The 27,179-nt window shown below is 42.3% G+C and overlaps 1 protein-coding gene across 1 annotated transcript in view; it reads right to left on the reverse strand.

Moving 5' to 3' along the window:
* The window catches only part of LOC115459592 (coiled-coil domain-containing protein 186-like), a 193,876-nt gene that overhangs the window by 133,080 nt on the left and 33,617 nt on the right, over positions 1-27,179 (reverse strand). Inside the window, exon 4 of the mRNA XM_030189400.1 lies at positions 5,639-5,765. Within this exon, the coding sequence (XP_030045260.1) occupies positions 5,639-5,765 (127 nt within the window). The remainder of the gene's footprint in view (positions 1-5,638; positions 5,766-27,179) is intronic.

Genomic DNA, 27,179 nt, shown 5'->3' on the forward strand with positions numbered 1-27,179 from the left:
TTTTGAAACCGATAAAGAATATAATAATAAAAAAAAAAAGTACATTTAGGAGACGAAGTGGCCCAGTGGTTAAAGCAATTGGCTGAGAATCAATACCCGCTCCTGCCCCTGATGCTCGTGTCATTGGGCAAGTAACTCTAGGGGTAACAAACTTTTTCTATTCATAAAACCCTGTTTTATGCCCAGAAAAGGACCTTTATGGTATCCCCGGGGATATGCATGAAAGTACGTGCCGTGACAAAACAGCACATAGGTGTATTTTTGGGCAGAGTTTTGATGGCGTGCAGCCAGAGTTGCTATTTATCTGTGTATTTTATACCTGCTCTTGAGGCAGCTTGAATATCCATGGCTTCAATCTAGCCACAATTTCTGCAGATTTACTCCTAGGGCCCTGTTTTACTAAGCCGTATTGTAGGTGTGCTAGTGCTAAAAATTAGCGTGCGCTTACACTACAGACTCCCATATATTCCTGTGGATGTCTCTAGCGTTAGCGTACACTAAAAATGCTAGTGCACTTTAGTAAACAGAGTCCCTTAGTGTTTTATAAATCATGTAAGTGTTTGCGTGTCTTTTTAAGATAGGTGCATTCTCAGCTTCTTAACCTACATAAGTACATGCCATACTGGGAAAAGACCAAAGGTCCATCGAGCCCAGTATCCTGTCCACGACAGCGGCCAATCCAGGTCAAGGGCACCTGGCAAGCTACCCAAACGTACAAACATTTTATACATGTTATTCCCGAAATTGTGAATTTTTCCCAAGTCCATTTAGTAGCGGTCTATGGACTTGTCCTTTAGGAAACCGTCCAACCCCTTTTTAAACTCTGCCAAGCTAACTGCCTTCACTGCGTTGTCCGGCAACGAATTCCAGAGTTTAATTATGCGTTGGGTGAAGAAAAGTTTTCTCTTATTTGTTTTAAATTTATTACACTGTAGTTCCATTGCATGCCCCCTTGTCCTAGTATCTTTGTAAAGCTTGAACAGACGCTTCACATCCACCTGTTCCACTCCACTTATTATTTTATACTTTCTACATTTCTCATTTGTCAGGGATACAGAATGTAAGCTCTCTGGGACATGGACACATTCAGCCTGAATATTTATTCCCAACATACAGCGATATGTACATGCAGTAACACTATAAAAATGATGAACGCAGCAGAACAATTCTGAACAAGGGTCTCTTTCTCAATGTTACATTTGGACGCACTTCCTAGTGTATTTTGTATATTTATATTTAAATCTTTTTTATTAAGAACAACAACAGTTAAACATGTTATACACTGAGAGATATTCAACCAAGTAACAATATGCTAGTTCAAATCAGCTTGTGAACATTTTCTTTAATTTCCCCCCCCCCTCCCTCCCCCCGTCCCCCTCCCATCCACTCGTCCCCCCCCTTCCCCCCCTTCCCTTCCCTTCCCGCTATGTTCAAGCCAGTTTCAAACAGTGCTACCATCCATAGGGCATTCGTTCAAGACATTGGGATTAAGAACATTCTTCCTCCTGAGGCAGTAGCTTATATGCACGACCTACTGCCCAGGGCTTTGTTTCTCATAGCCCTTCATCTACCATCTCCATCTTTACCACGAATCATACAGCTTTATTGTTCATATCAATATCCTTAGCAGACTAAAGCCATTCCCATATGGTCAAATGTCGGCGGTGCATGTCTCAGCATCGTCCCCCCTCCTCTTCCCTCCCCCCCCTCCCTCTCCCCCCCCCCCCCCCCCGTACTTCTCCCTACCTAGTGTATTTTGTAATGTGTTTACAGTTTTTAGCTTCTGGAATCGCTGACTGGGCTGTTTTACTTCTGACCATTGATATTTGGCTGTGTTCTTAGTAGTAAGCAATCTATATTTCACTTTGACTAGTGCAGGCGTCCCTTGAAAAAGCCATAAGGAGCAAAACAGGTACCTGTTGGGGCAACATTACCACCGGGACTGACCGGAAAGTGCGGAACAGCATTAGCACCAGTATCTAAAGATAAGTGCTAATAGTAATAAGTGTAGCGCTAAACATATAGCTCCCATAGCTGTGACGGGCAGGTAATACTGCCGGATATTCGGATCTAAACAGGAGTAGAGGTCAGCTCACATACAGAATAAGGATAGAAACGATTGTGAAGCTACAAGATATCTACAATAATAGATGAATAATATAATAAAAAATTTTAAAAAATTATATAAAAATTCGTAAATAGTGGTAGGAAAGGGGGTATATTTGCACTAAAAGCAGCATACATGACCCCAGTGACCTTATGAGACTTTCCCCTCACACCTGAACAGTGCACAATCCTTTACCTGTGTACTAACAGATACTCCTAAGATTATCTCTACTTGTTTATGTATTGTATCCTAGAAATAAGCAGTGGATTTTCCCCAAATTCATCTTAATAAAGGCTTACAGACTTTTCTTTTAGGAAGATATCCAAACCTTTTTTAAATCCCTGTAAGCTAACTGCTTTTACTACACTCTCTGGCAATGAATTCCAGATTTTAAATACATGTTGAGTGAAAAAATATTTTCTCCAATTTGTTTTAAATTTACTACTTTGTGGCTTCACTACATGCCCCCTGGGAGTCCTAGTATTTTTGGAAAGAGTAAACAAGAAATTCACATCTACCCGTTCCACTCCACTCATTATTTTATACACCTCTATCCTATCTCCCCCTCAGCCTTCTTTTCTCCAGGCTGAAGAGAACCAGCCGCTTCAGTCTTTCCTCATAGGGAAGTCGTCTAGTCCCCTTTATCATTTTTGTCACCCTTCTCTACACCTTTTCTAATTCCACGAAATCTTTTTTGAGATGCAGTGACAAGATTTGCACACAGCATTCAAGATGCGATCGCATCATGCAGCGATACAAAGGCATTATATTGTCATTTTTGCTTTCCATTCCTTTAGTAACAGGGCCCCAAAGCGATATAGAGAAGCGATAAGAAACAAGTATGTTGGATAAATAAGGAGGCATTCCACTATAGTAGGACTTAGGAGTGAGAAAGAGGATTCTGAACTGGATCCTGAAAGTGACTGAGCAAAGGAGTTACATGGTCATAAAAAAGGCTAAAGGACAGTTACAACGTAAATAATAAATACAAATAAAATCCTCCTCCTTCTTCTTTCTTCCCAAGAATTTTTAGAAATTCCATAAACCTAACCTCCCTCCCAAATTCCCAAAACCTAGGTTCCCATCAGCATTTCTAATCAAACATGATCTAAATGAAATCACCAACGAAATCAACCAATGAACGAAACAACTATCTTTCAAAAATCTCTGAAGACATTCTTCTTCAACAAGGCCTACAATAAGAATCCACAGCCTCACTAAGTCACCTCACCAACCCACTCAATTATGAACGCCCACCTTCTATAACTACCCTAATCACTCTCTTCCTTCTTCTATCTTCCCTTCCTTAATCGCTACACATTACTAACTGTATCTGATCTGATATCCTGAAATGACAATGTTAACAAACCTACGTAAGCCACACTGAGCCTGCAAATAGATGGGGGAATGTGGGATACAAATGCAATAATTAATAAATAATTTCATTTCCTCCTTTATAGCCAAGGCATGATCTTTTTCCAAAATCCCAGACTCAAAGCCCACCTCTTCAATGTCGCCTTCGGCACCTAACCACCACACCTCTACTCAAGAAATCTAGACTGCACCATCTTGACATTTCGTCCTTTAGATTGTAAGCTCCTTTGAGCAGGGACCGTCCTTCTTTGTTAATTTGTAAAGCGCTGCGTAACCCTAGTAGCGCTCTAGAAATGTTAAGTAGTAGTAGTAGTAAAGTCTGATTTCGATTCTGAGCAAACTGCTATCAGAAGAGACTTACACAACTGAGGACATCACAGCCCCTAGGCAACACTCCTGTTTAAGTTTGACTCTCTTGTCGTCATTTCAGCAGGTAATAGTTGCTACCAGTGATAATGTTCCGTCAGCTGCCTGGAAAGTTTTTCGCCCTTCTGGAACCTTTCTGAACTTGTTTCCTTTTCTCTACTGTAACCGGAATGACTTGTGTTTAGCCACCCATTTATCCCAATTGACTCTGTACTACCCATCTTGTCCCCATCTATATATCTGCATTTGGCCCCTCAGCTACATAGAAAAGAATTATCATCATATCTATGCTATTTGAATGTTCTATTGTGTTGCTTCTTAGGTGTTTCATTGGTATTATACTGACATCATATTGTATCTATGTTATTTGAATATTCTTCCATACTGTCTATTATGGTATTGTTGGAATTGTCCTGACATCATATTTCCAACTTTACCTCATTGATTAGATTTATGTTTATATTTGGTCATTTTATTACTGTGAAGCTGTTAACAAAATTCTATTTTTTGTGTTAAACTGGACCTGCTATACACCGCTTTGGGTGAATCTGTTTATAATGGAAGTGAATAAATCCCAATAAAATAAATAAAAGGTGGAGACCATCACTAATTCCAACCTAATACTTTTTCTTTATATATTTTTAAATTAAAGTTATACATCATTTTAGTGCGACTGCATATAAACACATGTATGCACGCATGTATACACGCACGAGTTTATATGCTATCCTATTAAAGAGAGAAATAATCAGAAAGCAAGACAATAACCCCTGCATTGTATATATGGCAACTAAAATCGCACATGTGCAAACTGGATGCACAACTTGTTTAAACAAGCCAATCAGTGCCGATAATTGGTCATGAACAAGCAATTATTAGCACTAATTAGAATTTATGAGTGCAACTTTCTAAGCGTATTCTGTAAAGTGGTGAGCATAAATTCTAACACATGGATCACAAAAGGGGGTGTGGCCATGGGCGGTCGTGAGCATTCCTAAAAATTACACATACTGTCATAGAATGTCCAATCTGCGCTTAAGTTAGGTGCAGGCATTTACACCAGGTTTTAGTTGGTGCAAACGGTGGCGCCTAAATTTTAGCCGTGGGTACGGGCGCTACACGTATTCTATAAAACGTGCCAAATTTTAGGTGAAGTTTATAGAAAGCACTAAGCGTGGATTTTTTTAGTCACCTTATATTGAATCCGGTCCTTAAGAGAGTAATTTTATAAAGAGCACACAGATCTGGAGTTGGAGAAGACACACCTGTTTTAAAAACACAGACATGTATGTGTCTTTTGTGTTTAGGAAATAGTAGCACAAATCCAGCAGAAATTGAATCTACATTTAATGTGGAGATCATGCCTGCTCCGGAGCAGGTGTAAATATCAGCATGTAAATTTCACACATACACATGCATATTTTATATATTCCTATCTGGACTCTGCCCAAGCTGCACTCAAACTCCTCCCCTGAACATGCTTAACTCTAGAGTCACTTACAAGGAGGGATACACCTAATACACCGCCCATACTTTAAGCATGAGGTAATTACACACATAAATAGCATTAGAAGTGTAAAAATGGTTTATAAAACTCCCTCCCTTCACACCAATTAGCCTATGCAGTCAGCCTGCCCGTGCCTGTCATCATGATTCACGTGCAGGGACAGTGGTGTCCATCTCCTCAGTAAGCAAGGGATTCTGGACATGAGGTCAAGCACTGCACTGTTAACAGTACAAAGCAACTCTGCTATTAATCAAGATTACAGAAGACTTTACTGAATTTAGTACCTGCTTAATAATGCCAACGTGGTGCTTTTCTGTTTCTGCTCGTTTTTTCAATTCTTCTTTCAAGTTGTCTTTTTCCGAACAGATCTCTAAAATCAGTTCCTGATGCTTTTTGTTCTCTTTAATCAACCTATTTTGAAAGCAGAAATTTTTCAGTTTTAGAAAATCAGTACAATAAGTGCTGTATCAAGCAATCAATTACAACCCGCATCATGGAAGGAGAAGAGGCATTAAACAGGAAAATGAACCTAAAAAAAATCAAGACGTATCACAATATAACCTGGTGTAAACAAAGGTGATCTATCATTCCTCCACCAATGATCGCATTACTTCACTTCCCTATCAAAGGTCTTTCTAGCTGATCTGGTTCAAAGAAAGCAATTAGCATCTAAAAAGTTAATAATACACTCAGAAGGAAGTTTTAAGGGCAGGGCAGGAACAGGGTTCAGAATTATTGTCTGTTAAGGGTAAGGATATTTCAGACTTAACTGCTTTTTTGAAAACTAATCAGGATGATTTTTCTGAGCACTCATCCCTTCTAGTTTCCTTTTCCTCAAAAATTTAGGAAACCGGTGGAATTGAAAAGTTACTTTAGGAAAAAAGAATTTCTGTTTGTTGAGGAAAATATAGATTTTTCCAGAGCTACACAAGTTAGACATAAAAATGTCTTAATTTTAAGTCAAGGGATTTAACTCTGGAAGCTACATTATTTTTTATTTCCTTCTAAGTGTTAAAAAAAAAGAGAGAAATAGGTGCAAATTTATAAAAAATATTGGGTACTATAGTCTTCAACAATAGATATTACATATTAAAATTCAGCCATGTCCTGATGCCACTTAAGGGGACCCTAAAAATGAAAGGTGGCGGATCTCACGCATCACCTAGATAGGATTTTAGATAGTGCTGCGGAGGAGCCGGCTGTCTTGGTACACGTGGGTACCAATGACACAGGAAAACGTGGTAGGGAGGTTCTGGAAGCCAAATTTAGGCTTCTAGATAGAAAGTTGAAATCCAGATCCTCCAGGGTAGCGTTTTCAGAAATGCTCCCCTTTCCACGCGCAGGACCCAAGGTTCCAAAATCTCAATGCGTGGTTGAGACGATGGTGAAGGGACGAGGCATTTAGATTTGTTAGGAACTGGTCGACGTTCTGGGGAAAGGGGAGCCTGTTCCGAAAGGATGGGCTCCACCTTAACCAGGATGAAACCAGGCTGCTTGAGCTAACATTTTAAAAAAAGATAGAGCAGCTTTTAAACTAAACTGGGGGGGGGGGGGGGGGGAGCCAACAGTCGCCCAGAAGCACCTGGTTCAGTGTGAAGTATCCTAGAAGGATATTATTGAAACAGGATCTTTAGGGAATCCCAACAGAGAGGTTTCAATAATGATGAAAGAAAGCCAGGAGTTTTCAACGGGATGCAAATTATTCCTATTAACTTCAAAGCAGCCTGTAGATGAAAGGAAAAAAAAGACAATTTGAAGTGTCTATACAAATGCTAGAAGCCTTAAAATAAGAAAGAAGAATTGGAGTATCAAACATATAAACGGCGAGTGACCGTACTCACTCGCAAATGCGCAGTAGAGACCTTCTCTGCCCCGCCCCCGCGTCAATACGTGATGACGGGGGGCGGAACACAGAGGATCTGTACTGCGCATTTCTGAGGGAGGGACACCGCCGTCTAACGCTCCCCCCACCCGAGTCGCCGCCGCCACCCACCTTCTACCCAGTCGGGCCCTCATTCCACTATTGAAACAGCGAGGGTCCAGGAACGCAGCACTGAGCTCTGCTGAGCTGCCGACGTCGCCCTTCCTTCTTCTCTGCCTCTGTCCCCCCTCGACGACGTTACGTCACACAAGGGCGGGACAGGCAGAGAAGAAGAACTAAGGCCGACGTCGGCAGCTCAGCAGAGCTCAGTGCTGCGTTCCCGGACCCTCGCTGTTTCAATAGCGGAGCGAGGGCCAGGCCGGGTGGAAGGTGGGTGGTGACGGCTCGGTGGGGGGGGGGCGTGAATTCGGAGGGGGAGGGGCAGCGGCGAACGCGGGGGCGGGCCTTTCAACCCCCCCTTCCTATAATAGCCCGTTTTTACGGGCTCAAAGATTAGTATAGCACTAAATGAAGAGGTAGATATAAGAGGCATCACAGAGACCTGGCAAGGTACAAATTATATCGCAATTGGAACAAGGGTTGCGCTATATGTTAGAGAGAGAATTGAGTCAAACAAAATAAACATTCTACATGAAGCAGATACAAGTGTGGAATCTTTATGGATAGAATTTCCAGGTTTGAAGGGACGGAGTATACTGGTAGGGCTGTACTACTGTCCTCCAAGACAGAATGGGCAGATGAAAATATGTTTACAGAAATTCGAAAAGCTGGCAAATTGGGCAACATTATAATAATGGGCAATTTCAATTATCCTAATACTGAATGGATAAATGTTACATCAGGGAGTGCTAGGGAGGTAAAATTTCTAGATGTAATAAATGACTGTTTCTTGGAGCAACTAGTACTGGAACCGAGAGGGGGAGCTGTTTTGGATCTAATCTTTAGTGGAATGCAGGGCACAGTATGAGAGGTAACTGTGTTGGATCCTCTGAGAAACAGTGATCATAACATGATCAAATTTGAGCTGATATCAGGAGTAAAGTTATTAAGGAAATCTACTGTAGCAGATTTTCATTTTCGAAAGGGCGACAATGACAAAATGAAGAAAATGGTTAAAAAAATTTTGAAAGGATCAGCCGCAAATGTTAGTACTTTAAATCAGGCATGGATGTTGTTTAAAAATATCATGGAAGCCCAGACTAGATGTATTCCACGTATTAACAAAGGTGGAAAAAAGAGCAAACAACAGCCAGCATGGTTAAATTGAGGCAAAAGAGGCTATCAAAACCAAAAGAACATCCTTCAAAAAAAATGGAAAAAGAATCTGAATGAAAAAAAAATATGAAGCAACATAAGCTCTATCAAGCCAGATGCAAAGCACTGATAAAGATGGTGAAAACAGAATATGAAGAAAAACTCACCATGGAGACAAAAACTCATAGGAACACTTTTTCAGGTATATCAGATGCAGGAAATCTGTGGGACTGTTAGATCAGGAAGGAGCAACTCAGGGAGGACAAGGCCATAGTGGTAAGGCTGAATGAAATCCTTGCTTTGGTTTTTATGGAAGTAAATGAAGAGATCTATCTATACTAGAAATGGTTTTCAGGGGCAACAAGGTAGAGCAACTGAAAGAAATCTTGGAGAACTTGGAAGATGTACTGAGCCAAACTGACCAAATAAAGAGCAATAAATCACCTGAACCGGATGGTATACACCCCAGGGTACTGAAAGAACTCAAACATAAAATTGATGATCTGCTGCTAGTGATTTGTAACCTGTTATTAAAATTGTTCATAGTACCTGAAAACTGGAGGGTGGCCAATGTGACGCCGTTGACGCCGATTTTTAAAAAGGGTTCCAGTGATGATCCGGGAAATTACAGACCACTAAACCTGACTTCAGTGCTGGGCTAAATAGTGGATACTATTATAAACAATAAACTTACGGTACACGTACACAAACATAGTTTAATGGGACACAGTCAGCATGGATTCAGTCAAGAAAGGTCTTGCCTCACCAAACTGCTTCACTTCTTTAAAGGAATGAATAAACATGTCGATAAAGGTGAGCCAGTTGACGTAGGTATCTAGACTTCAGAAAGCTTTTGACAACGTACCTCATGAGAGACTCCTGAGAAAATTAAGGAGTCATGGGACAAGAGACAATGTCTTTCTATGGATTAAGAATTGATTATTGCACAGAAAACAGAGGGTAGGGTTAAATGGGCATTTTTCTCAATGGAGGATGGTAGATAGTAGAGTGCCGCAGGTCTGTACTGGGATACCGGTGCTATTTAACATATTTATAAATGATCTGGCTATCGGAACGACAAGTGAAGTGATTAAATTTGCAGATGACACAAAACTATTCAAAGTTGTCTAAACGCATGCAGATTATGAAACATGGAAGCAAGACCTTAGGAAACTGGAAGACTGGGCATCCAAATGGCAGATGAAATTTAATGTAGACCAATGCAAAGTGATGCACATTGGGATGAATAATCTGAATCAGCTATCTGATGCTAGGGTCCACTTTAAGGGTCAGCAGTCAAGAAAAAGGCCTAGGTGTCACTGTAGACAATACACTGAAATCTTCTGACCACCAAGCAGTGGAGGCCAAAAATATAAACAGGATGCTAGGAATTATTAGAAGGATGAAAAAAATAAGATGAAAAATATATTGCCTCTGTATCGCTCCATGGAGCGACCTCACCTTGAGTACTGTGCTGAACTCTGGTGGCCGTATCTCAAAATAAGATATATCAGAATCAGGAAATGTGCTGTTTTAATTTCCCCCTCTTGGACCTCTTTCTGACTCCAGATCACACGGGGGACTAAAGATACCTATTTCACATAACAGGTTCTGTATGGTTTCTCCAACCTCCATTGTCACCCAATCACAAGGAGGTCTGCTCTAGGTTTGCATTAGGGGCTGTAATCGAAATCTAATTCCCATAACTACTGCTTTCTGTCTTCCTGGATCTAGGTATACTCTGGGCCATTTATGTTCCCAGATAATGCCTATTAAAAAAAACTGTCTAAGTTTCTCCAGAGACTGAGTGTATGTGATGTGCCTTGTAAGCTAAATGTAAGGTAAAGAGAAGATAGAATAAAGACAGAGATAGGTTTAAATAGATAAATACATTTTATTTCTTACCCAAAGACAAGTCTTCAAATTGGTACAAATACAGACATCAGACTTTAATCAGGTACATTCAGCAGACAGATTCTGGGTACGACCGGACAGAGCCCTGCCGTCTGACAGAAGCGTTGGGGAGAATTCCAAAGCTATGGCAATTTGTCCCCTCTTTTATACACGAACCTCTCCATAGAAGTCTATGGTGAGATACCTAGCTCTCAATTTCTGAGATGATACTTTCCCACACAGTCTTATCAGCATGTTTTGGGAAGCGTTGAGATAACAGTTCCACATCTGTCTGTGTCGCAATACTTTTCACACCATCTTAAGAACTCTGTATAACCTCTGTAGCCTTTTATACAAAACTAATAGACTCCATTTTGTTCATCTGATTTAAAGTGACAGTTGTACCAGTTTGTGTCAGGACTCATTGTTCAGACCTGCTTTTTGCAGATTCTCAAATATTAAATCACTTTCTTGTTGTTTGGCCTAGTCAGTACTTCTTCAGTTATTTTAGGCTGCATAGCTTTACCTATCACTATTCCAGTGGCAGATCTAAAGCCAGGCCATATATTAACAGTGCAAAGAAGGGTGACCAGAATGAGAGAGGGGATGGAACTGCTCCCTTATGATGAAAAGCTAGAGAGATTAGGGCTCCTCAACTTGGAAAAGGCACAGCTGAGGGGAGATATGATTGAGGTCTACAAAATCCTGAGTTGTGTGGAGGTGAATTGACTTTTCACTCATTCAAAAAGTATTAACACTAGGGGACATTCAATGAAATTGCATAGGAATACTTTTAAAATAAATAGGAGGAAATATTTTTTCACTCAAAGACTAGTTAAGCTCTGGAACTTGTTGCTGGAGGATATGGTAGCAATTAACATATCCAGTTTTAAAAAAGGTTTGAACAAGGTTCCTGGAGGAAAAGTCCACAGTCCTTTATTGAGATGGACATGGGGGAAGCCACTGCTTGCCCTGGGATTGGTAGCATGGAATGGTGCTACTAATTGGGATCAGTCAGGAATCTGTGACCTCGATTGGCCACTGCTGGAAGCAGGATACTGGGCTAGATGGACCATTGGTCTGACCCAGTATGGCCATTCTTATGTTCTTATGATTAAAAAGTATATTTTACACAAGAACATAAGCGTTGCCATACTGGGACAGATCAAGCCCAGCCTCCTGTTTCCAATCCAGGTTACAAGTACCTGGCAAGATCCCAAAACAGTACAATAGATTTTATGTTGCTTATCCTAAAAATACGCACTGGATTTTCCACAAATCCATCTTAACAGCTTATGGACTTTTCCTTTAGGAAGTTATCCAAATCTTTTTTAAACCCACTAAGCCACCTGCTTTTACCACATTCTCTGGCAACGATTTTCAGAGTTTAATTACACGTTGAGTGAAGAAATATTTTCTGCAATTTGTTTTCTATGTACTACTTAGTAGCTTCATTGTGTGTCCGTCCCCTAGTCCTAATATTTTTGGATAGAGTAAACCAGCGATTCACGTCTAGCTGTTCCACTCCACTCTTTGTTTTATAGACCGCTATCATATCTCTCCTCAGCTGTCTTTTCTCCAAGCTGAAGAGCCCAGCCACTTTAGCCTTTCCTCATAGGGAAGTCATCCTATTCCCTTTATCATTTATCATATTCTAGGTACAGGGTCCAAAATTTACAACAGGAATTCACAGACTTGGACATTTCTAACCATTCCACATCATTATTTGACAGATAGGTTATAAAGTAATGGAACAAAGTCTGACAATATACCCTGTTAGATAAGTTATCTATGAACTGTGTTCTCTGTAGGAGTGCTACATTTAATAGGCTTCATATTGTTCATACACCTTGAATGTATTTTCTGCCCAAACAGACACGAACAAACAGATAACATTTTAAGGCTTTATGGGGCATTAGAGGAATAGCTATCTTGCAAATTTAGAGGCCCTTTTTCTAAGCTGTGTTAAAAAGTAGCCTGCGATATCTCTAGCATGGGGGTTTCCTGCGCACTGAGGCCACTATTAGCAGGACTGGGCACGTCTACTCTCCGCTCCCAAACACGTGGGTACTGTGCGCTCAACAGAAAACTACCGTGAGACACCTCACTGCACCTTGGTAGTGGATTTTATCATACAGTAAGCACAGATTAGTGCTTACCACAGCTTAGTAAAAAGGGCCCCTCATTTTGATCCTATTGATTGTAATTACCATTTAACAAGCATCATTTGTTCTTTATTTTCTCTGTTTAGTTAGATTCCTGTCTTCCTATCGTATTTTAATCTCTTATGAACAGTTGCCAGTCTGGCAGTACATAAGTACATAATTATTGTCACACTGGGACAGACCAAAGTTCCATCAAGCCCAGCATCCTGTTTCCAACAGTGGCCAATCCAGGTCACAAATACCTGGCAAGATCCCAAAAAGTACAAAACATTTTATACTGTTTATCCCAGAAATAGTGGATTTTCCCCAAGTCCATTTAATAACGGTCTATGGACTTTTCCTTCAGGAAGCCGGCCAAACGTTTTTTTAAACTCCGCTAAGCTAACTGCCTTTACCACATTCTCTGGCAACGAATTCCAGACTTTAATTACACGTTGAGTGAAGAAAGATTTTCTCCGATTCGTTTTAAATTTACTACATTGTAGCTTCATCGCATGCTCCCCTAGTCCTAATATTTTTGGAAAGCGTGAACAGACGCTTCACATCTACCCGTTCAACTCCATTCATTATTTTATAGACCTCTATCATATCTCCCCTCAGCCGCCTTTTCTCCAAGCTGAAGAGCCCTAGCCGCTTTAGTCTTTCCTCATAGGGAAGTCGTCCCATCCCCTTTCTCATTTTCGTCGCCCTTCTCTGCACCTTTTCTAAATTCCACTATATCATTTATGAGATACGGCGACCAGAATTGAACACAATATTCGAGGTGCGGTTGCACCATGGAGCGATACAAAGGCATTATAACATCCTCATTTTTGTTTTCCATTCCTTTCCTAATAATACCTAACATTCTATTTGCTTTCTTAGCCGCAGCAGCACACTGAGCAGAAGGTTTCAATGTATCATCAACGACGACACCTAGATCACTTTTCTTGGTCCGTGACTCCTAACGTGGAATCTTGCATGATGTAGCTATAATTCAGGTTCCTCTTTCCCACATGCATCACTTTGCACTTGCTCACATTAAACGTCATCTGCCATTTAGACGCCCAGTCTCCCAGTCTCGTAAGGTCCTCTTGTAATTTTTCACAATCCTCCCGCGATTTAACGACTTTGAATAACTTTGTGTCATCAGCAAATTTAATTACCTCACTAGTTACTCCCATCTCTAGGTCATTTATAAATGTTAAAAAGCAGCGGTCCCAGCACAGACCCCTGGGGAACCCCACTAACTACCCTTCTCCATTGAGAATACTGACCATTTAACCCTACTCTCTGTTTTCTATCTTTTAACCAGTTTTTAATCCACAATAGAACACTACCTCCTATCCCATGACTTTCCAATTTCCTCTGGAGTCTTTCATGACGTACTTTTTGAAACGCCTTCTGAAAATCCAGATACACAATATCTGCATCCCACATCTTCACCTGGCTTTTTGGGAGAAAACAGCGAAAAAGCTTGTCTATGTACGTAAAAGTCATTTTACCTTTTAAAATAAATACAGGGACAAGTCACTTAACCCTCTATTGTATCAGGTGCAAGCTTAGATCCTACTACTACTAATCATTTCTACAGCACTACTTGACATACATAAAACATGATTGAAGTGGTCCCTGCTCGACAGAGCTTACAATTTATTCAAGACAAACTGGACAAATAAGGGATTAGAAAGTTTCATTTATTATAGCTAGAAAATGGTGGGCTTTTACCATGGATTTGAATAGGGCCAGAGAGAGAAAATGACATACTGATTCAGGAAATCCAGTCCAGGTGTCGAGTGCAGCAAGTCGGAAGGAACAGAGTCTGGAGTTGGCAATGGAGAAGAACATAGATAAATGGATGAATGGAGTTCCCAAAGAGGGGTGTAGGAAATACCGTTGCATTCATGCTGCAGCTCCTCAGTAAGAGGAGTTTGAGCTGTATATGGAAACGGAGCTAATGTAGTGACTTTAAGAGATGGGTTATGTGGGTGTAGCGATACTGGCAGAAGATAAATCGTGTGGTAGTATTTTGAACAGACTGAAAGGGAGAGAGATGGTTTTAGTGGGAAACCTGTGAGAACCAAGCTGCGGTAATTGAAGTGTGAGGTGACAGAGTGTGGATAAGGGTTTTAGTTGTGTGTTCAGATAGGAAGGGACAAATCTGGTGACGTTATAGAGAGCAGTCTGTAAGATATGTGCAGAGAAGTGGAGAAAGGAGTCAAAAATGACCCCAAACTTATGAGCTGATAAGACAGGGAGTATGAGAGCTACCCACAGGAATACAGAATGAGGGGAGAGAAGTGGGTTTAGCGGGGAAGATATGAAGTTCAGTTTCATATGATGGTAGGACATCCAGGCAGCAAGGTTAGACAAGCAGGCTGAGACTTGGGCCTGGATTCCTACTGCTGTACCTGAATATAAAGCATCTTGAGCTACCACTAAGAAGGTGTGAGCTAAATCCAAATATTAGGTGCATGCTTTTAAATGACAAATCATTAGAGTCGCTCTACTCATGAGATATTTCAAGAGAACAATACACTGAAATGGTGGTTATGCTATTTGTCAGGAAACACCTAGCCACCTGCCTAGGGTAACCCCGTGGCCACTTAGAGGGTCTATCCCCAGCACCTGCACCTACCGCTTGTGCTCTACACTAGCACTCTCCTCCCACCAATTGGGTCACAACCACCTCTGGGCGAATCTCCCACTCTCAAATTATCCCCCGTGATTTCTAGGTTACTGGAGCCACACTCCCAGAAAACATTCACAGACCCAACACACAAACAACCAGGATTCTTTATCAGTTCAGTCAGAGGCAATAAACTAAATATTGTTTATTGTCTTTTAAAAATTGAACAGTGGAACAAAATAGTGCAAATAGCAAAAAATAACAGGTAACTGAAATATGGATCAATTATAACATTAACTAAACATCTGTATATGATCTAAACAGTACCTGGGGAGATCAAGACATATATCTGTTCACAGAGCCTTAGCAAAGAGATCTGTCTCTCTCTCTTCTCCCGGGCCAAGACTGAAACAACAGCCAGCAACAGCTGCAGGGTAATTTCAAACTCCAGGCCAATCAGAACACAGTACTGTAGATTCACTTCTTCAGTAAGTGAAACTAAAAGAGGGTACGCACTTTTCTATAACAGCTTTAGCATAAAACATGCAAGATCTGCTGCTCAAACTACAGAAATGCACTTCAAGAGTTAATATGGGCAATTTTACAGGTTTAAAACACACTGGCCCAGATGCATCAACCAAACTTTAAAAAATAAGAAACATAAATGTGCTTAACGATTTTTAAAAAACGAGGAATGCACTACAAAAACACTCCAGAAATGTTCGGATCGGTATTGCAAAGTAGGATGTATCACAGAATTGTTAAACCCGTCGTTAATCAGCGCCTAAAGCATGCGCAGAGCAGCCAAGCGTTATGCTGGCTGCTCTGCGCATGCCACAAAGGCCCAGCTGTCAAAACAAACCCCCCCCCAACACACAAACACGTGTGTTTCGGGAGGGGGCAAAGGCGCTCGTTATGAGCGTCCCGTATGGACTACGTCAGAGGAGGGCTGGCCCAGGAAGAAAGAAGGGACGTCTGAGGAGGCCTTCAGAATCGCCGATCAGCTGTTCTTGCCCGTGCAGCAGAGGTGAGAGGCGCTGCACGGGCCGGTAAGGCAAAGGGGGGGGGGGTCGTTGGAGGGGGGAGCGGCAGCCACAACCAAAGGGGGGGGCGGCGGGGGCGGGGCACGGGACTGGAGCATGGCAGGAAGCGGAGCTAGTGTGGGAGAATACACAGGAAGGGAGGAGGGCCGGCCCGGGGCTGCTAAAATTGGAGTTTTTTTCGTGCCGGGGGGGGGGGGGGGGGGGGGAAAGCGGGGAGCAGCAGGGGGGGGGGGGGCAAGGCGTCCATACAGGACGCTCATGACGAGCGCCCTTGCCCCCTCCTGATCCTTTTTTAAATTTTTTTCTTTTTTGGTGCTGAGGGAGAGGGGAGCAGCGGCGATCTGGGGCATCAATAAAGGACGCCCCTGACGCGTTTTCGCCCCCCCCCCCCCCCAGTTATTTTTTTTTTATGGATTTTGTAAACTTCTAGCAGACAGACAGCCCTAACGAGAGGTACAGACTCTCGTTAGATTTCACGGTGTTTTCCTGCGTTAAACGAATCGGAAAAGGTTAGTGCATGTCATTTCAATGGGATTTGTGGAAGAATTGCTCATCTGCATTCACTTTTCGTTAGCTGCTACTGTCGTCGGAAAATAGGCTTTAGTGCATGGAAAGGATAGGAAATTCTTCCTTAAGGGCTCATTTAACGATGAAAAACGTTCAGTGCATCTGGGCCACTGTTCTGTCACACTGTATAGTATTGTAAAAATCAAGCAATATAGTTAAATGCAGGCTAATACCAGGTATACTTGAACTGAAAGTCAGAATAGGGTGCCTTGTTCTAGTAGTCTTATCAATAATGCCAGTATCATTGGTTGCAACAGAGACTATCACCATCTCTTCTTAATTCCAATTTTTTTGTGATTCATACCAATACTATAGTCGAATATACATATTCGATTCGGCCCCGAATACATTATTTGTATTCGGTCAAAAAGTGATTTAAATTCCAATACAAATAACTGGGGCTCTGCTGTGCTAAAAAAAATCGCACTGAAATCAACACTTGATCTCTGATGTCACATTGCTTCTTTTATTATTTGTTACTAGCCGTTAAGCCCGTAAAAACGGCCGAGTATTGCAGCCCTCCTCTCTCCCCTGGCCTCACCCCGTCCACCGATCCTCCCCCCCCATATCCAGCAACCCTCCTCCTTCCCTTGGCCCTCCCTCTCCCCCCATGTCCAGCAAACCTCCTCTCTGCCCTGCTCTCATCACCCCATGTCCAGCAACTATGCCCTCCTCTCCCCCTGCCCTCCCCCCATGTCCAGCTACCCTCCTCGCCGCCACTCCCTCCCCCCTCCATGCCGGGCCCCCTGCACTGACCTGACAGCGCCTCTCACCTCCGTGTGAAAGCGCTACAGGCAGCAGCAGATCGCTCTGCTGCTGCCTGCAGCACTTCCACACGGAGGTGAGAGGCGCTGTCAGGTCAGTGCAGGGGGCCTGATACGAAGGGGGCGGGAGTGATGGCAGGGATGGGGGGGTGGAGGTTGGTTCGTGCAATGTTCGTTTCCAGGCGGCGGCCGACAGTCCGACTCCGTTTCCCTCTCTGTTCCGCCCTCTGATGTCTTGACGCGAGGGCGGGACAGAGAGGGAAGTCTGTACTGCGCATTTGCAGGAGAGTCGGTCACTTGCCGTTTATATGTTTGATGTTATTCGCATTTGACCAAATAGTAAAATATGCTCTACACACCACCACAATCTCTCTGAAAGCCTTTTATGAGCTAAAAATTAAAAACTAGAAGAGTCATGTAACATCTGTCTATCAGCAGACACACACAAAACAAGGCAGACCTGAAAAAGAGACTGCTTATCCCCGGGGCTAAGCAGCATGGAATCTATTTTTTTTGTATGCTGACAGGTACTTGTGACCTGGATTGGCCACTGCTGGGTGCAGGACATTGGACTTGATGGATGTTTGGTCTGTATTGCAATTCTTATGTTAGAACAGCAAAGTTTGCATCTTTTGTTAGAATGTCCTAATCTGGAATTGTTCTGGGCAGATGTTAGGGATAAGTTGCAAAGGATTTGGGGGTTTTAGAATTCTTTTCTACCAAAGTATGTAATCTGGAAGTCAATTTGCACCCCATTTATATTTGCAGAGCACGATAAACTGCTTTTTGACTTCTTGGTCTCTATTGCGTTGAAATTAATAACATCGTATTGGAAAGATAACTCTCCAGTCAACGTCATTGTTTGATGGAATTGGGTCTTATTGTACAAGAAACATGAGCAGCTGTCAGTGAATTAAGATATCCCTGGGTCTAATTATGGTTCTCAGAAATAGAAAACTTTCGAACCTCTTTCTTTTATCAGCTGTCTAACTGCATTGCCTAATGTTTGATCTCAGCTTAATGTATAACATTGTCTTGTATAGTATAAGTTGTTTTTTTCTTTTGTTTGCTTTATTTTTGAAAAACTCAATACAAATAGTAAAAAAAAAAAAGAACAGCAAAGTTTTGAAAGTTTAAGCTCATAGGTGAAAGGCCATGAGAAAACGAATGAAACTTCACAGAAAAAAAATGAAATTATACTTTATTAAAGGATACATGTAGTCGTAGTCTAGAATAAACTTCCCGAGGGATGGCAGTAAAGAAAAAAGTGATAATTCAAGCATATTTAAAGACAGATACAAAGGACAGCTACTAAGCACAAAGAAGAGAGATTACAAAAGGAGTAAAGCACAATAATATATAGCCTTATTGCTCCAAATAAATGTAAGCCAACAGACTGATGAGATGACAAGGCAGAAGAGTGTTAAAAGATAAAATCTTTTGGGGTTTCCCAGACTCCGGACTCAGGCAATATACTGCAAATCCAGCATAAGTTCCTTATATGAAGCAGAATACCAGCTGTGAATACGAGATACAGCTCTGTTTCACTTACAATGTGTTAAGCGGATTTACCCAAACAGTGTGAAGGTGTTAAAACATCTGAACTGTAAAGGCACTTAGCAGGTGGCAGTTCACATAGCTCACAGCTGTGAACAACATTAGACTCCAGCATTTAACCAATGATCAGAGGTGGAAAAATATGCAGAAAAGTTGGACAAGAACCAAAATTGTTAGGAGCAAGGACAACGTTTTCCGTGCAAACTATTTTTGTTTTGTTTTTTATTCATTATTTTTCAGATTTTTTTCTTCATCTACCTCATCGATTATTTAATGATCTTTGCTTTTTGCTCTGTTTTAGTCTAATCCTCTGACCACCAAAATAGGCAACTTTGGGGGCCGATACTCAAAATTCATCAGTAATAATCACGTGCGTTTATAGCCTCGACTGAACTTACCAAACGAGTAACAGCAGTCGATGCTCAAAGGAAATCTTATGCAAACAAGATGCAGGGAAACACTGCTTGCAGTTAGGTAGGTTATCAATAGAAATCAAACAAAATAAAACATGGATAAGATGATACCTTTTTTATTGGACATAACTTAATACATTTCTTGATTAGCTTTCGAAGGCTGCCCTTCTTCGTCAGATCGGAAATACTATCTGCTACCACATTTGCTTATTTCCGATCTGACGAAGAAGGGCAACCTTCGAAAGCTAATCAAGAAATGTATTAAGTTATGTCCAATAAAAAAAGGTATCATCTTATCCATGTTTTATTTTGTTTGATTTCTATTGATAACCTTAAGAGTGGACTAACACGGCTACCACACTCCTCTACAGTTCGGTAGGGAAAGCACCCGGCACATGTGAATAGTCTCACGGTAAGCTTTGATATTCTGCACGTGCCAAGGCTTGAAAAACTGCTCTTTGGACTAGGAAGCTGCACAGGAATGGGGACTGTGGAATTTCTGTGGGTATGGAAAAAGTTACCATGGGATTCCTGCAGGGAATATAGTCAAAAATCTCTGGTGACTCTAGAATGAGGCTTGGAATGCACTGAGAGAGGCACTTGGAGCACCAGACACAGGCTTGGAATGTACGGAGAGAGGCAGCTGGAGCGCCAAAGTGAAGCTTCGAATGACCAGCTGGTTGAAAAGTGAATACCATCCTAAAAACCACAGGAGGCTGTTGGGGTTGGGAGGAAAAAAAGGGCTGCGAGCAACTAAATAATAGCATCGACTCCTACGGGTACAGGTGGGGAAGGAATGGATCTTAGTAGATGGTGGAGTGGAGGAGTAGCCTAATGGTTATTGCAGTGGGCTTTGATTCTGGCAACATGGGTTCAATTCCCATTGCAGCTCCTTGTGACCTTGGGCAAGTCACTTAACCTTCCATTGCCCCAGGTACCAAAACTTAGATTGTGAGCCCTCTAGGGACAGAGAAAGTACCTGCAGGTAATGTGTATACACTTAGTAGCACTATATAAATGATTAGTAGTAGCAGACATGGAGCAGTATGGTTAGGTTCCGTTCAGAATGGGCGGGGAATGGGTGAAATGTTTGTCCCTGTGCAACTCTCTACTTTGGACCCTGCCATAAGGACCTGCATCACAGGCGTATGTAAAATCACACAGTAAGGCGCTCATGTGTAGTAATGTATCGCAAATCCACTTTAAAAGTCCAGTACCTTTTGAGATACCAGCCTCTTTGCTGTTCATATCAGCTATGTTAACTTTTCTGCCAATGTACCAGGATTCTTTTGTCCATGTGGAGGACAGTGCTTCCTTGCAGTTTGCAATGGTACGCCATAGTTTTACTATGCATGTGTCAAACGGATGCCATATGCGGATGTTCATGGACTATTCTTTTTTTGTTGTCTTTTTGATTGTTTTATTTTGTGTATGGCAACCAGAACGCTTTTTTTTTTTTTTCAGGTTGCACTACTGTTCCGGGCACACACACATGCATATGATACATGCTGAACGTGAAAGGTACTGCAGATCTTTCCACCAAGAAACTGCCCTTTTGCATGCAACGCCACCTCGGACCCGGCAGAAAATTTTACAAGCAGATGCTCCCTTCTGTGCACTGCACGGGAACGTCTGTGCATTGCACGCAATGCTCATTTTAATACATTTGCAGCTGCTGGTTTCACAAAGAGTAACACCAAAACCCTTTGAGCATTAGGCACACAATAACGTATGAACAAAAACGGCTAAAAACAGTCAAAATAGAATGTTACAAGCCCGGTAACTTTGTGCATCTCGTCCTTTGTCTTCCCCACTCCCTAATCCCCAGCATCTCCGAACTGTTTTCTAACCCATTTATGAGCCTCCTGTGTGGTGCAATAGCAGACTTATTACCAATACCTAAACGTACCAAAACTAGCATTTCCCTTCAGCTAAAGTTTTGTTTTCCCCCAAAGAAATTTACTAGATTTGTTTTACATGATCTCCTTTTGGCAAATCTATGATGCCTAGGACCCCCCTCCCCAAAATCATCTGCTGAATTCAAAAAATGTCGCTATAAATTTTCACTCTATGGATGGCTCTTATCGCAGGACTTGGTTTCATAGTAGCAGCAGCCGTCAGGCCCACTGAGATAATGGAAAATCAAAGTTGGGAAGTGGTGTGGCAACACTGCTGAAGCTATGTTCAGCATTTGCCATGCTGACCTCTTGGTACAGGGGAGTGGGGAGAGGGATTCCCTTCCCTCCACTCTCAAATAAGATAGGGATGACCCCCCCCCCCCCCCCCCCCCACTGCCAGTAGGGTGAGCCTCTATAAAAGTTTGCTTAGGGGAGGAGCGTGAACTTATGTCACTGGACTCTAGATTTACCCCACACTGAGGTCAGGCGGACCTGTAGTTAGCAGCCTTTTTGTACCCTGACTTACAAAAGGGTTAGATGTGATTACTCATACAGCAGGGATTCGTAAATATAACAATCGAAAGAGATACCACACTCCTTCCTTTTTCAGTATTATATTTTATACTGTCTTTTTCCCCCTCTGTTCGCTACTTTGTGTGTTGTGTCGCTTACTTCGTTTGCTTCTTGGGGCTGACTGCCTGATTCGGCCAGTCGCTCTCCAGTTGTCATCTCTCTCATCTATTTTAATGAAGGTGGCAAATGAAAGCTGGCAAAATTACAGCCACCACCTTGCTGATATAAGGAAAAATTAAAACATTCGTACAACTGGGGGAGCGGGAAATATATTAAACAAAATAAATCAAAGCAAGAGCCCAGTTTATGCTGCTGGCTTCATTCTTGTGAAGCCCATGTGACCTTGTATACTGTAGTTCCTCGTCTGCCAACTGCTGTGAAGAACGTTTCCAATTTCTACTATTAAGTGTGAAAAGTAACAACTATAAAAATGAAATGAATCCTAATAAACCTGCACTTCAGTGGTGTAAATCCAATCCAAAACGGAAGTCCGTTCCATGGATAAATCCTTCTTATCTGTTCCCTTCTCCACTATTGCCAACTCCAGACTTCGCTCCTTCTGTCTCGCTGCACCCTACGCCTGGAATAGACTTCCTGAGCCCCTACATCTTGCCCCATCCTTGACCATCTTTAAATCTAGATTGAAAGCCCACCTCTTTAACATTGCTTTTGACTCATAATCAATTGTAACCACTCACCTCCACCTACCCTCCTCTCCTCCTTCCTGTACACATTAATTGATTTGCTTGCTTTATTTTGTCTATTAGATTGTAAGCTCTTTGACCAGGGACTGTCTTTCATCTTCTATGTTTGTGCAGCGCTGCGTATACCTTGTAGTGCTATAGAAATGCTAAATAGTAGTAGCAGTAGGCAAATTATAAGCCAGCGATAAATATCTGTAAAATATCAAATTTAAATGTATATACAACAGTAATGATGATCAGAATTAGAAAACCGCCCTTACGACTATGAGATAATTAGAGTACATAAGTACATGACTTCCATGATGAATGTACAGCTCCATTCTACCCCATACAGCCCCTTCACACTTAACTGATCTTCCCACCACCACCAACTCTCTCACACTCTTCTCTTATCCCACCCCCTAGCCCTTGCATGCTTCAACTCCCCCGCACCACTTCAGACCCAGTTGAGGACAGAGAGGGCTACAGTGGTGGAGGGTGAAGATATGGTTCTCCTTCTCAGATTTGATCAAGGATGCTGTTTCCTCACTCATGAAAAATCTACTTGCCTGTGGTCAGTCAGACTTTTTTTCAAACTGATTATGGATGTGAGAAGATAGTATTTTAGGTTCATTAATCACCAGAATAATTTATCAAAGGAGGTGGTCGAAGCTGTCAGTGGAGGTTTGGAAAGAAGGAATTTGCCAGGAAATCAGGGGGCTGAACTAGTTTTCTTTCCAAGATCACTTATGCAGCAAAGTTATATAACCCAGATCACAAATTTTGGCTTTCACAAATGGTGATCTTGTCCCATTTCTAAAGAAAGAATATCCAAATTACTTAAAATTAAAAAAAAATAATAATAATTCACACTTGCACAATCAACATTCTTGTTTGTAATCTCGGTTGAAATCAAATGACCTCCCATCACAAACTGGCAACTCAATATTTAGCTGCAGCGAAACTAGCACTTGCCAGGGTCTGGAAACAACGGACCCTTCCAGATATGCAAGTGATAAGTCAAAAAGTGGACTACCTACACCAAATGTCAAAATTAACGGCGTTGAAGAGAGGAGGCAATATGGAGGCGTTCAATAAAATATGGCAACTATACGAACAATTACAAACTCGTGTATCAGCCTCACCATGATGCGGGATGGGGAGAGAGGAGGGAGGCAGGATTAGTATGGGGATGTAGTAGTTTAGGGGACTCTGTTGTTTTTTTTTACTCGCTTTTGTTGAAGCTGATGTTACTGCTGGCTAAATAAGTCATGTAAGATGGCAAATTATTGTATGCATCTGATTGTGGTTTATATCAATAAAAATGATTAAAAAAAAAAAACAGAAATCAAATGATTAGTGAAGTAAATGAACTGATCTCCTCCCTCTCTTTCTCAGCCAGTCCTTGCAGAACACAGTTGAAGCTTATCTTCTGGGAACTGTAGGGAAGACAACACACACACACACCTTGTAGAAAAATGAAGAACTTTAATTTACAATCAGGCCAAGCATCACCAAAACTATATTAGAAAAAGGTTTTAAAAGTTTAAATTAAGAAAGCTCTATGAATAACAGGTACCACAATGGCAATTGCCCTTGACTTTCTGTGCTGCAGTCTATTCCAGGGGCGTATCTGAGGTTCGGCGGTAGGGGGGGGGGGGCAGGGGCTAGAGTGAGGGGGCACATTATAACCCCCCCCGCCCCCTCTACCGCCGTCAACCCTTCCCCACCTACCGCCAACCCTTTCCCCGCCTACCGCCAACCCTTTCCCCGCCTACCGCCGTACCCTACCCCCTAGGTCCACTCCTGCCGGTTTTTTAAACTATTACTTCAGCTGGCGGGGGACCCCAACCCCCGCCAGCCCAGCCGAGGTCTTCTTTAACTTCATCTTCATCCTCGTGCTGTTAAAGCTGCATGATGCATCCTTCCAGTTGGGCGGAGTTTGACGTCGCAGCACGTTGTACGTGCAGAACGTTAACCTGCTGCGACGTCAAACTCCGTCCAACTGGCAAGTAGTTTAAAAAGCCGGCAGGAGTGGACCTCGGGGTAGGTGACGGCGGTAGGCGGGGAAAGGGTTGGCGGTAGGCGGGGAGAGTTAACGGCGGTAGGGGGGTCCAGGGCGAAATCTGCGGGGGCCCAGGCCCCTGTGGCCCCACGCAGATACGCCCCATGTCTATTCTACATTAAGCAAAATTCATTCTGAAACATGACAAAAACAAAACCCACAAAAAAATATAAACCCAGACTTGCCAACTATTAATGAAGGCATGAGGAAGACTGCTATTCTTAAAAGCCTGTGTGATGCTAATTTATTTGGGGATTCCTGGAAAATTATTTCATAGGTTGCAAATTTTGTATAATACAGCAGCCAACCTGATTTTTTATGAGTGAAAAGAGAAAGAGCTGACTCTTTACTAATACAGTTGCACTGGTTATCAATACAGACAAATTATTTATTTAAAAGGGTGTTTTGTTAACTTAAAATAACTATGGGTTATTTATTTATTTATAGCATTTATATCCCACATTTTCCCACCCATGGGCAGGCTCAATGTGGCATACATCAGTCTGCAAAAACATACATCAATTCAGCAAACAATCAAAATCAATGAAGTAAAGAGATTAGCGAGTAACAGCAAAGGAGAGGAAAAGAAGAAAGAGTACTAGAGTTCAATATGTCGTAGCGACTGCAGCAGTTCAAAAGTTAGAGATTTCTTACTGTTATCGCCAATGTATAAAGTAAGGATACTGAAACTTAGCCACTTGATCTTTAAAGGTAGCACCAAAATTCTTTTCACTGTGAAAGCACTTGAGAAAATCATTAGTTATAAAGATCCCAGGGGAAAGAATACACTGGGGGTCTTTCACTAAGCTGTGGTAGAATTTTTAGCTCGTGGTAGAAATCAACTGGCGATAAACGCAAACACTCATTATATTCCTTACCGCGGCTTAGTAAAAAGACCACCAGTGTTAATTCAAGTCTGTGGAAAGATTGACTATTTAGTCTTTAGAAGAGGCCTGAAAACAGTGTTACTTCAGAAATCAGGTATCTTAAATTTCACAATACACAAAACTATCCAATGTTTGCTTACTAAAAGACAGTTTGAACATTGTATGATAAACTTCTTATTGCATTATACGATGGACTGATTTTTATGAGGGAATGTCATCTCTATATATAAAAGGCACCACCAACGTTCTAAATGAAGCCTCCAGCCGGAAGTGTGAAGGGGGAGAGATATCCGGTTTCCCCATGAGTGTCTGCCCCGCCCTCGCTCTCTCTCTAACACAAACAGTGAAGGAAAACACAGCAAAGCACGAAATCAAATCGCTCTCTCTGTAACAGTGAAGGACTCAGAGGGGGGAGGGCAGAGAGGGCAGAAGCCCTCACTATCTCTGTAACACAAACACAGCACAGCAAGAAATTTAACACTCCGAGGGGGGAGGGGACACACAGCACAGGGGAAGGGAGAGAGGGCAGAGTGCAGGGACACACACACACTCCCACATGCACACAGAAGAAAACCTTGCTAGCCCCCGTTTCATTTGCATCAGAAATGGGGCTTTTTTACTAGTCTCTCTATATAAAAGGCAACCCCAACGTTCTGAAGCCTCCACGGAAGTTGAGGCGCCCGAGATATCCGGTGTGCCCTGGAGTGTCTGCACCGCCCTCGCGTCAAAACGTCATGACGTCGAGGGCGGAGCTATGACACTCGAGGCCCGAAACCGAAACGCCACAGAACTAACAAGGCAAGTAGCTCGGAGGGACGGAGGGAGGGGGCCCCTTGCTAGCGCCCGTTTCATTGCCCTCAGAAACGGGCATTTTTTCCTAGTTTTACATATTTTATAATCCACCTTGATGTAATTTTGGTGAAGCAGAATAAAACCACACTTGAATTAAATTTATTAAACAAGAAGAATGTTAAAAACCCTAATTCTGCCCACAAAGTTTGTGCCTCTTGTCATATCCTGAAATACAGGAGACTCTCTGATAACATAATGGGATAGAACTACCATAAAACTAGAACTTTCAGCCTGTTATAAAATTTATGTATCACCTAAGACCAGGTTCACAAAACAGACTAAGTACATTCCGGATCCAGACATCTGTGCTTGGAATCTTGTTAATGGGATTTGATATACTGCCGCTCCTTGTGACTCTGGGCAAGTTACTTAACCCTCCTTTGCCCCAGGTACAAAATAAGCACCTGTATATCAAACATATAAACGGCAAGTGACCGACTCACCTGCAAATGCGCAGTAGAGACTTCCCTCTCTGTCCCGCCCTCGCGTCAAGACGTGATGACGTCAGAGGGCGGAACAGAGAGGGAAACGGAGTCAGACTGTCGGATGCCGCCAATGCCTGGAAACGAACATCTCGCGAACCAACCTCCACCCTCCCCCCATCCCCCCGCCGCTCCCGCCCTCCTCCGTATCAGGCCCCCTGCACTGACCTGACAGCGCCTCTCACCTCCGTGTGGAAGCGCTGCAGGCAGCAGCAGAGCGATCTTCTGCTGCCTGCAGC

This window comes from Microcaecilia unicolor, unplaced genomic scaffold, assembly GCF_901765095.1.
Source record: "Microcaecilia unicolor unplaced genomic scaffold, aMicUni1.1, whole genome shotgun sequence".
NCBI lineage: Eukaryota > Metazoa > Chordata > Amphibia > Gymnophiona > Siphonopidae > Microcaecilia > Microcaecilia unicolor.